A 12,461-nucleotide genomic window follows, 5' to 3' on the forward strand; every position below is an offset into this window, starting at 1 on the left:
TGAATCCCAGCTCAACAGAAAGTACCTGCCAGGAGTGATCCCTGAGTGCAGAGCCAGGAATAAGCCCTGAGCACCTGCCACCAAAAAAGAATATCCCAAAACTTCCATTTCTCTGGTTACTACAAATAAATAATATAGGCCATTTTAATTTATTAGGAATATATAACTAAGAAATTATCTCAATTATCCTATTAGCTTGAGACAGTTATGACTGGCCCTTGCCGTTTCTGAATACTTACCAAACTAACATGCTTATTATATGAAGTATACATGTGAGAGGCCATCATCTCCACTGTAGACAGTTTCTGTGGCTGAAGCAAAGAATTCAACCTATCCACAATACTGATGTCCAGCTCACAAAATACTGGGTTTAGTTTAATTTGTAATTCAGCCTTCTGAGGAACAGCACTTAGTCTCGCTTGATTACCCTTGTAATGAAAGGAAAGCATTCATGTAATCGCTGATAGTATTACAAAGTGAACAACTTACAATTTTAACAAACTGTAATTCAATTCAAGGCAACGATTTCTTACCTGGGGTCCTTTACTCTCAGAATGCTTGTAATGAAGCTGAAGACACAATGGAGGGTGACAATCAGTTCGTTCTTTGGGATGAAACATTAAAAGCTTAAAAACAAAGATAGAGATAAACGCTAAAATATCATAATCACATGAGTTAACAATGTAACTAACACAATAGTAAGACTTTTTTTAAGATCTTTTTTTTAGGAAAGCTGGCTTTAAGTTTTACCTCTGCTACTAATAATATGGATTTTTGACAAATTAGTCAACTTATAGTATCTTGTGTGCAAAAATGCAGGTAAGGGTTCTAAATAAAAATCCAAGATATTACTTAGAAACTATACTAAACAAAGGCAAAGAACTAACAATGTTACATTAATAGCTTGAAAAACTTCTTGAGGAGGGGCCAGAGCAGTATCACAGCTGGGAGGGCATTTGCCTCGCACAAGGCTGGGTTCCATCCCCGGCATCCCATTTGGCTCCCCAAGCCTGCCAAAATTTCTGAGCTCAGAACCTGAAGTAAGCACTGCTTTACAAATAAAGAAAATGTTATTAGAATAAACTGTTGCAAGTCAGTCCCTGAAGAGGTTGACTGATAGAGGGATGGAGGATGAGGCCTTTCTCTTCCAGCTTGGAGCACGCGTCTGCCACCCTGTCTAGCCAACGGTTCTGAGGTGAAATGATGGGTAAACAGCTCACAGTCAGGCTTGTGGAAATATTAGCTTTATTCGGTGGACAAGAATGAAGTCCAAAGACTCAGCCTCAGTTCCAGCAAAAAAGCCCCGGCCTTCCACAGACCCTTGTTTTTATCCCCCAGAATCAGGTACCACCCAATGGCGGGATCAGATACCAACCAATGGTGGAAGCAGAATCAGGTACTATCCTAGGGTGGGGGCAGAATGCCAGGTCACACCCTAGGGTAGGGCACAATCACCAATCAGGTTAGGGTAACATAGCAATCCCCTAAAATATTTACATACACAACAATAAACAACAACAACAAAAACAGATTGATACAAATGAACACAAGACATTTTGCATATCTTAGGACTTAGCACACAATAGATATTTGGTGAGAAACTTTTGGTGCTAGAGAGATGGCCCTGGGGCTAAAGGGCCTGCCTTGTATATAATCAATACTGTTTCATCCCCAGCAAAATCTGGTCCCCTAAGCACCAAACTAGGAGCAGCCTCTGAGTATTGTAAGGTGTGGTCCAAAATACCACTCACTCCCAAATAATAATGATAAAAATGTCCAAAGAATTTTGTTGAATAACAGATTTCTTCTGAATCTAAAGGAACTTACCCGGGTTTGATCCCCAGCATCCCATATGGGCCCACTGAGACTGCCAGGAGTGATTCTTTTTTTGCGGGGTTGGGGGTGGGGTTACACCTGGCAGTGTTGGGGGGGGGGTTTACACCTGGCAGTGTTCAGGGTTACTCCTGGCTCTACGCTAAGAAATCACTCCTGGCAGGCAGGGGGACCATATGGGATGCTGGGATTCGAACCACCGTCCTTCTGCATGCAAGGCAAACACCCTACCTCCATGCTATCTCTCCAGCCCCCAAGGAGTGATTCTTGAGCTCAGGGCCAAGAGTAATGCCTGAGTACAACTGGGTGTGGCCCAAAAACAAAAACAAAAACAAAGCAAACTCAAGTCTACTTGTCCCATCACCCACTTGCCATTTAAAACAAGTCAACTTGGTGCTGGGGAGATAGCTTAAGGGCTGGAACATAAGCTTTGTCTGTCTGTAAGTGGGAGGCTGGAGTTTGAGCCTCAAGCCTCTGGGAACTGAGCTGTACCTGGAAGCAAGCATTGAACACCACTGAGTACAGCCCCCAAACAAAACAAATACACAAGTCAACTCAAATGAAAAAGTCCTGATATATTCTACTTTAAAAACTGTTCCTCATAGGGGCTGGAGCAGTGGCACAGTGGTAGGGCATTTGCCTTGCATGCGCTAACCTAGGACGGACCTTTGTTCCCATATAGTCCTCCAAGCCAGGAGCAATTTCTGAGTGCATAGTCAGGAGTAACCCCTGAGTGACACCGGGTGCGGCCCAAAACCTAAAAAACCAAATAAACAAAACTTCTGCCTCAGACTGGTGGGCAGGAGACAAATGTGGGGGGTTGGGGTGGTGGACACTGCTGGAGAGATGTGATCACTGGTGAAGATATTGGTGCTGAAACAGTGGGGGGCGAGAGAGAGAGAGAAGAGAGAGAAGAGAGAGAGGAGAGAGAAGAGAGAGGAGAGAGAGCGAGAGCGAGAGCGAGAGAGCGAGAGAGAGAGAGAGAGAGAGAGAGAGAGAGAGAGAGAGAGAGAGAGAGAGAGAGAGAGAGAGAGAGAGAGAGAGAAAGAGAAAGAGAGAATATACCACAGAGAGAGGCAGGTTGGGGATGGGAGAATAGGAGGGTACTGATGAAACTGGTGGTGCGAAACACACACTGGAGAAGGATGGATGTTGGGATGTATGACCTAAGCGCAAATAAAAATAAATCACTAAATTAAAAAAAATAAAGCTTTCCTAGATGGCGTTAATACCTTTAAAAATCAACAACTACAGCCACTTCCACAATACCTGCTGGCAACTTTAAGGGGCACCACTCACCTCTGTGTAGTGAGGAGGCACAGACTGAGAGTCAGTGGGAAACAGACACTCCACCAGCTCCATGTCCCCCACTGACACATCGGTACTGACGCAACGGGCAGCCGATCTTTGTCTCTGCTCATAGGACACTTTGATGCCAGTACCTATAAACCTAATAGATGACAAACGTAACACTTTAAGAAGACTCACGAAGACTTTTAGATTAAACAAGATGTCAAATAACACTCCAGGAAATGTTAAGCATTGCTACTTACTCTGCCAATTTCAAACTGTTAGTAATACATTTTCCTAAGGATATTAATCAAAAAGATTACTTGAAATTTCTTATTATCTGATGGTAAAATCAATTCATTTTTTTCTATGAACGAAAAATGATCTAGCTCATCCTTCTACATATTAAAATTCAGACTACAGTATAAGTAATTTTACTAATTACAATAATTATAGTAAAATATAATAATTATAGTAATTTCTTAAAATTATCTAAAAGCACCATGCAGTATTTTAAAATTCTCAGTCGAGAAGTCACAATAAAGATCTACTTGTAGCTTGTATTGTTTGTGGGTGTATTTCCTAGGGGGAGATATTTTGACACTAGCAAAACAAAGAAAATTGTTCTTAGAGGGCTAAAGCAATAGTAGGGCGTTTGTGTTGCATAGTCAATCCAGTTACAATCCCTGACATCTCACATGGTCCCCTGAGTATCACCAGGAATAATTCCTGAGTGCAAACCTGAGCATCCTGGGGTGTCCCAAAAAGAAAAAGAAAAAATAGTCTTCATTTGGCTATATATACTATGTTCCTAATAAAAATCACTTTTATTGCCAGATATAAAAAACTACTATATTTTTATAAAGTTAAAATTGGGTAAGAGCAATAGCACAGCAGTTAAGACACCCGTCATACATGTAGCCAACCCAGTTTCAATCCCCAGGATCAAAATGGTCCCACAGTACAGAGCCTACAGTAAGTCTTGAGCATTTCTGGATGTGGCTACCCCAAAAAATTATGTTTTGCCTTTTTTAGGAGCCACAGCCAGCAGTGCTCAAAATTTACTCCTGGCTCTGCACTCAGGAATCACTCTTTACAGGCTCCAGGACCATATGGGGTGTCAGGAATCAAGCCAGAGTAGGCCATGTGCAAGTACCCTACCTGCTGTACTATTGTTCCAGCCCACCTCTCCAATTTCTATTTTTGTTTTGTTGGGTTTTTTTTTAGGGGGGGCCACACCCGGCAGCGCTCAGGGGTTACTCCTGGCTCTACATGCAGAAATCGCTCCTGGCAGGCTCAGGGGACCATATGGAATGCCGGGATTCAAACCACCGTCCTTCTGCATGCAAGGCAAACGTCTTACCTCCATGCTATCTATTGGCACACAATTTTTACTTTTTATTCATTTATTTATTTTTTGGCTTTGAGGTCACACCTGGCAGCACTCAGGGGTTAGTTACTCCTGGCTCTATGCTCAGAAATCAGTCCTGGGCAGGTTCGGGGGCCATATGAACTGATGAGATTTGAATCACTGTTCTTCTGCATGCAAGGCAAACACCCTACCTCCATGCTATCTCTCTGGCCCCTCCCCCAATTTTTAAAAATAAAAGTTAAAATTTAAAAGCCTGAAGTATCTTTTCTCGAGCCAGAACAATAGAACAGCAGGTAGAGCACTTGCCTTACACACAGCCAACCCAAATTAATGATTAAACCCAAATACCGTTTATATGCAGATATTACTTATTAATACAGAAATATATATCTAAACTACTGTATAGGAGTTTTAAACAACTGCCTTAAATGAAGTCACTTTCATATTAAGTTAAGTATTATCTGCACATCCACAGTATTTTATTTTTAAAATTGCAGACACTAGAGAGATAGCACAGTGAGGAGGGCTCTTGCCTTGCGTGTGGATGACCTGGGTTCAATTCTCAGCATCCCATAAAGTCCCCTGACCACTGCTGAGTATGACCTAAAACTAAAAATTAAAATAAAATTGATTTCTTCAGCAATTATGAATCAACCCACGAGGAGATCATTAACTATTTGAAAAGCTTTGATTAAAAAGAAAAAATTTGGGTTTTGTTCTGGAGCACACCCAGAGGTGCTCAGGATTTTACTTTGAGCTCAGGATCACACATGTTATGCCAGAGACTGGAATCAGATCGCTTGCATTGCAAGGAAAATATTGTAACTTCTGTACTATCACTTCTACCTCAGCTTTAATTATTTTCAATTGAATATATCTGGCATGTAACATGATTACAATACATGACTATACTGTAAGGCAGCTTTGATATTTTAAATCTATTTTTTTTTAATTGAGGTCAGAGAAGCCTTTTTGTTGTCATTGAGTTTAAAAATGTGGTCTCTCAGTTCTAGAACAGACGGAGTTTTTTTCCCTAGTGTATGAGTGAATATAGATTATTTTCAGTGTATTCCAATTAGTTTATTTGACTCTCACTCCCACTTCCCATCTTTACTCATTCAGAAGCAATAAGAAATAATTTTAAGTTTTTAATGGTGATGGGGCAGGAGTGACATTATAGCAGGTAGGTCAGCAGTGACAGTACAGCTTGCCAGCTTATGTTCAATTCCCAGCACCCCATATTGCTCCCCAAACCCCTCTAGGAATGATTCCTGAGCACAGAGTCAGGAGCCAGCCCCAAGCACAGCTAGAAGTGGCCCAAAACAAACAAACAAACTAACTAACAAAAAAGACTGTGATGTTGTATGATAACAAAATGTGGTAATTTCTTTTCTTTTTAGTTTTGCTTTGTTTGGGGCCATACCAGGTGATGATGCTCAGAGGTTACTCATGGCTCTGCACTCAGGGGAGCATATGGGATGCTGAGGATTGATTCTGGGTCTGCCACATGCAAGTTAAGAGTCTTATTTGCTTTATTATCTCTCTGGTCTTTCCCCCCCTCTTTATATTTTCAGGGGGTCGGGGGCACGCATAGCAATCAATGCTCAGGAGTTACTCCTGGCAGTCTTTGAGGGAGCATATGGGATTCCAGAAGTAGAACCCAGGTTAGTTGTGTTTCAGGCAAGAGCCCTCTCTGCTGTTCTATCACTCAGGCTCCCTTATCATAGAGGGTTTTGTTTGAGGATCATACCCAGCGATGCTCAGGAGTTACTCCTGGCTCTGCCCTCAGAAATTACTCCTGGCAGTGCTCAGGGGGCCATATGGGATGCCAGATATTGAATCCAGGTCGGTCATGTGCAAGGCAAGTCTCAATGAGATATGATTTCTTTTTCTTCTTCTTCTTTTTGGTTTTTGGACCACACCCGGCGGCACTCATGCATTATTCCTGGCTCTGTGCTCAGAAATTGCTCCTGGCAGGCTGGAGGACCATATGTGATGCTGAGGATCAAACCTGGGTTCATCCCAGGTTGGTTGCGTGCAAGGCAAACACCCTACTGCTGTGCTATCCCTCCAGCCCTGATGAGCTGATTTCTTAACATAAGAGGAAAGCAAGGGATAAAAGAATTGAGAAAACTCCAGATTATTTTTATCTTAAATCTAAACTACTTTATATATCAAATAATCTAAATAAAAAATACTTCATTAAGTATCTTAGCAATATTGTAAGAAAGTATCACTCATTGAACTAAAATTCAAATAAAATGTGAATTAGTAAAATACATGTACAGAAGTAGAAAGCTAGAAACAGAGGTTCACATTTTGTTTCTCTCTCTTTTTTCTTTTTCTTTTTTCAAGGATCATTAATAAATAAGTTTACCTAAGATGATCATGAGAACAAGCTTCTGCAAATACTGCTCGGAAAGACTTAAAATCTTCGGTTGAGAATCTTGCTGGATCAATCTTTTCTATACAAGTAAAGAAAGCCATCGCCATTGAAGTCAATGGATTAAGGTTCAATGATGTATCGGGTGGAGATAAAGGATCAATGTGAAGCACAGAAACGGAAAGAGCTCCCACAGCTACTCTAAAAATAAGTTCAGGCCTGGATTCATCCACTGAAACAGACCTAGAAGGGAGAGCTGCAATACAGTATTAAAATTATGTACCTAGATGTCAGGCTTCACAACAATACACAATTCCGATATTCTAAGACATTCACTTATGCTTTACTTCTAAGGTGGTAAGAAAAACGTTAGAATGTATTTAAACAAGACAAAAATCACTACAATCTTCCTACAGTTTATATCCAGGATCCTTTCTTAATACTTGGAAGACACCAGTGGTATACTGGTGTCTCATGCCTAGTCCCTGAAATGCAAGCTGGGGTAGAGAGGAGGGAGGAAGGGGACATGGCAATCAGTCCCAGGACACTGGGTAGGTGCTCTACCACTGAGTTCTCTTATCTTCCTGTTTCTGAACAACTGTTTTGTTAGAGGTAGAGACTGACCAACATTCCCTCAATTAATATTTTTTCTTTTTTTTTTTTTTTTTTTTTGTCAAGTCTGGCAATACTCTGGGTTTACTCCTGGCTCTGCACTGAAAAATACTGCTGGCAGACTTGGGAAACCATATGGTATATTAGGGATCAAACCTGGGTCAGGGCCTGGAGAGATAGCACAGCAGCGTTTGCCTTGCAAGCAGCCAATCCAGGATCAAAGGTGGTTGGTTTGAATCCCGGTGTCCCATACGGTCCCCCGTGCCTGCCAGGAGCTATTTCTGAGCAGACAGCCAGGAGTAACCCCTGAGCACGGCTGGGTATGGCCCAAAAACCAAAAAAAAAAAAAAACCTGGGTCAGCTGTGTGCAAAGCAAATGACCTATCCACTGTGCTATAGCTCCAGACCAGACCCTACTTCAATTAATTTTTCAGAGAAAAAAATTGAGGTTTTCTTTTAAGTGAAATGAAAATCAAACAGAAGGCTGGAGATATAATACTGGGGGTAGGGTATAAGTCTTGTAACCTATGAGTTCCCCAACCACTGCCCAGAGTGATTCCTAAATGCAGGGCCAGGAGAAATCCTGTAACATCAGTATGTGATCAAAATAACAAAAACCAAACAAAAAAAATCAGATGGATAGCTGCAATTCCTAAACCACAATAAAATGCATTTTCTACTAAACTTAAATACAAAGAGGTTCAATGAATAGACATTGTTCTAAATTATTATACAAATAACTGTTCAACATTTTATTTACCCCCTGAATAAGTTACATAGCCTAGAAAAAAATGTATAAAGAAAACAATGAAACTACAGAGATGAGGAGTTGGGGATGCAGTTCAAGGGGAGAGAATGTCTCAACTGTGTGACACCTTGGGTTCTGGGCTACACTATGGGGGCGTGGGCATAGCCTTTTTGTAATCATTAGATCATTCAATTCTAGGGGAAATAATCAACTAATGTCTTATTTCTTTTTTTTTTTTTTTTTTTTTTTTTGGTTTTTGGGTCACGCCCGGCAGTGCTCAGGGGTTATTCCTGGCTCCAGGCTCAGAAATTGCTCCTGGCAGACACGGGGGACCATATGGGGCGCCGGGATTCGAACCAGTGACCTCCTGCATGAAAGGCAAATGCCTTACCTCCATGCTATCTCTCCGGCCCCCTAATGTCTTATTTCTACTTACAAGTCTTCTGTGAGACTCCTGGGTGAATGAGGTTGGATGGCAACGTGGACCCTCTGGCATGCTGCTCTTTCTGATGATCGAGGTAATCTCCCCAGGCTGGCTGAAGCTGGAAAATAAATAAGCCTATGAATAAACACGAGGAATTTAAAAACTAAATTTTCATGAATCGAACAAAATTTTCAACTAGCAACAAAGAGCTCAGTAAATCCTCAGACAATTACTTTAATAACTATTGTGAGATGTAACGATTTTCACAGATTTTCTTTTACTGAACTATTTCCTGATAATTCTACTTACCCTGTTTTGTAACAAGCAATATGAAATAAATTAATTTCTGCCTACTAAGGGGACAGTAGAGGGTGGTAGGTGGAAAACTGGGAACAATGGTGAAGGGCAAGTCACATTGGTAGTGGGATTGGTATTGGAACATTAAATGCCTGAAGCAACTGTATTATAAGCAACTTTGTAAAGCATGGTGTTAAAGTTGGCGGGGGGTGGGGGGGAGAATAAAACAAAAAATTAAGTAATACATTACCAGAGTAGCACTTAACGGAGATCCTGCTGGGGTATTTGTATTTGTACTCGTTAGAGATAGTTCAAGGTCCATATTTGGGGGGTCCCCAAGGGGCGGAAGAGAAGAAAGGCTGTGGGACATATCCATATCAGCCATAGAGAAGAAAACTTCTTCTTCTAGAGAGAAGCATATTTGGTCAATTGTAGTCATGATTCTACCCTTCATTTGCTAGTTTACCTAATATATATCATTTAATATACATTAATATGAGAATTTTCCATTTACCTGAAAAACTGCCATTACCTGCAGTTTATAATGTTGCCTTAAGTAATGCCAGCAGAGTAATTAACTTGAACCCAAGATATTAATGACATAGCAAAACACTGAAAAACTAGTGATATTTTTTAACTGTTTATCATAGAACAGGCAGTAGTAGTTTCTAACAGTTGAACTACAAGAACAGATTAAAAACCACTTGTCTAGGTGAGGGAAGCAAACCAACAAGATAGTATGTGCTCTAAATGCTCCTACTCAATCCCCAGTGCATTATTCCCCCTACAAGTACCCCTGGAATGAACCCACTGCACAGGAATGGGAGGATCTCTTGAATACTACCAGATATGCCCCCACCCAAATTAAATCAAATAAAAATCAATAGTCTAGTCTACTGCAGGGGTGATGAACTGTGAGTGTGTAATCCAGTGCATTCAGACATCTTTTAAAGGTTGAAAACCACCAAGATATTCAGTACATGGAATTCTTTTAAGTCTTAAGTGATAATAAAAAATTAAAGTCTAGATTTTAATATAAATACTTTGCAATCTCTTTTCATACAAATAAAACTTATCTTTAATTTTTAATTTTTTTCTTTTTTAGTTTTTGGGCCACACCTAGCAGTGCTAAGGGGTTACTCCTGGCTCTGTGCTCAGAAAACACTCCTAGCAGGTTCAGGAGACCATATGCCAGGGGTCTCAAACTCAATTTACCTGGGGGCCACAGTAGGCAAAGTCGGAGTGATCCTTGAGTGCAAAGTCAGTAGTAAGCCTTGAACATTGGGGGGTGTGACCCAAACAACTGAAAACAAAATGAAAAAAGATTCCTCTAGGGCAGGGCCACAAAATATTGTAAGGAGGGCTACGAGTTTGAGACTCCTGCATATGCGATGCTGAGGATCAAAACCGGATAGGTCCCGGGTTGGCTAGGTGCAAGGCAAATGCCCTACCCATTGTACTATTGCTCTGGACCCCATCTTTAAATCTTTTTTGTTTTTTGTTTTGGGGCCACACCTAGTGACAATCAGGGGTTACTCCTGGCTATGCGCTCAGAAATCGCTCCTGGCTTGAGGGACCATATGGGATGCCAGGGGATCAAACCACAGTCCGTCCTAGGTTAGCGCATGCAAGGCAGATGTCCTAACACTTACGCCACCACTCTGGCCCATCTTTAAATCTTTTTAAAAGGAAATAATGAAAAAGGGGGGATTGGGGTTAAAAGGAAAAAAAAGGAACCAACTATGTGGCTTCGAATTCTATTTGTATCTTCTTTCTGGAGATGGTCTAACCCTCATGCAAATGCAGTTTGAAATAGGCACATTCTCGTGAGCAGATGTCAACTGTGTACTTGTTTCAGTGTCCCACTCTTGACCTGATTCTTCTTCTTTCAGTTTGGGGGTCACACTGTATGATGTGTGTGAGCTCTGTGATCAAGGACCAATCCTGAAAGTGGTAGAGTGGTATCTATCTTGGCTAAGAGCATACAAGGCAAGCACTTTATATGCTGTATTGTTTATGAGTGCTTAAACATTCTGAAATACCTACTGCAAATCAAACTGAGTACAGGTTTCATTTACATAAAATAAATCAAAGTGTCAAGGAATCATGTGAGCTTGCAAAAATTTGACAATGATTTCAAATTTACCTCCAGCAACTGTATATATTCATGTTTATAAACTGATTTGCCATTGAGACAAACTAGATTTACAAAATGAAACTACACAATCTTAAAAAAAAGATACTGTGGACACATGTGCCAGTACATCACTTATTTCTAGGGTGAGAACAATTTATACACTCTTCCAATATAGACCTTTTGTTCTTTTATTACAAAATTCCATTTCCAAGGTCCAAAAATAAGCTTAACTTTAAGATAACATGTGGGTATCAATTTTTTCCAAACTGCTTACCACGGCTAGAAGGTGTGCGAGTCGTTTCAGATTCATAGAAGCTTTGCTCTGAAGGTACGCCCACAGAAAGGGAGTTTTTCCCCAAATAATAACGGTTCAATTCCAACTGAATCCGATATTCATCTTCCTGCTGCAGAGGTCGATTTTTTCTATCTTTATTAGCCAACCCAATTCTGCTAGAATTTTCTAAAGGTAAATGAAAGGAGAGCAAAACAATAATTAATTTTGGAATGAATCACTGCTCTCTCTAAACCCACTTATCAACTTCATGGCAACCCATTTCCCCTTAACTTGACTCAATGGCAACTTAATATCGGAGCCAGTGCAAACCTCCCAGCATAGTACATCAATCACAATTCCTCAGGGGAGCTTTCATGCTGGCAAGGAATCACAAAATCTGACCTTCAAGAGATGAGTCACTAAAAATCTTTTAGAACATATTCTACTTACAGTCCTCAATAACTATATTTCTCAACTGTTATGAGATACTACCCTCAACCACAAAATAAGCCAAGCAATCTGGAAGAAGTTAAGCTACAAGGGTCCAGAGTGATAGTATACAAGGCACTTGCCTTGTATACAGTTAAGGGACAGGGGAGGGCACCACATCCATCTCAGGAGACCATATGGGATGGCATGAATTGAACCCAGGTCAACCATATGCAAGGCATGAGCCCTACCTTTCTCAGAGACCCTGATTTAATTCATGACACCCCATATTATCTTAATAGATGATCCCTGAACTCTTGATTTACTTGATTTAAAAAAAACTTGATGGGGCCAGAGAGATAGAACAGCGGTAGGGCATTTGCCTTGCATACAGCTGACCCAGGAGCAACGCGGTTCGATTCCCGGCATCCCATATGTTCGCCCAGCCTGCCAGGGCTGATTTCTGAGTGCAGGGCCAGGAATAGCACCCGAGCACCGCCAGGTGTGACCCCAGAGCCAATCAATCTATCAAAAAAATAAAGTTTAAAGAGAAAAACAACTTGAACCAGGAGAACTGCTTGGCATGTCCCCTTTCCCCCAAAAAAGGGGAGATATAGATTAGATACAGATACACAAATATCTATATGTAAATATAGATATAA

At 40.9% G+C, this 12,461-nt stretch overlaps 1 protein-coding gene across 1 annotated transcript in view; it reads right to left on the bottom strand.

Annotated features, from left to right (window-relative positions):
• ATG2B (autophagy related 2B) overlaps window positions 1-12,461 on the bottom strand; it is a 100,914-nt gene that overhangs the window by 52,845 nt on the left and 35,608 nt on the right. The window contains exons 8-14 of the mRNA XM_049769916.1: window positions 11,371-11,556; window positions 9,210-9,364; window positions 8,675-8,780; window positions 6,873-7,134; window positions 3,133-3,283; window positions 534-626; window positions 240-428 (exon numbers count right to left, since the gene is read on the bottom strand). Coding sequence (XP_049625873.1) covers window positions 240-428; window positions 534-626; window positions 3,133-3,283; window positions 6,873-7,134; window positions 8,675-8,780; window positions 9,210-9,364; window positions 11,371-11,556 — 1,142 coding nt within the window. The remainder of the gene's footprint in view (window positions 1-239; window positions 429-533; window positions 627-3,132; window positions 3,284-6,872; window positions 7,135-8,674; window positions 8,781-9,209; window positions 9,365-11,370; window positions 11,557-12,461) is intronic.

This window comes from Suncus etruscus, chromosome 3 (assembly GCF_024139225.1).
Source record: "Suncus etruscus isolate mSunEtr1 chromosome 3, mSunEtr1.pri.cur, whole genome shotgun sequence".
Classification (NCBI taxonomy): Eukaryota; Metazoa; Chordata; class Mammalia; order Eulipotyphla; family Soricidae; genus Suncus; species Suncus etruscus.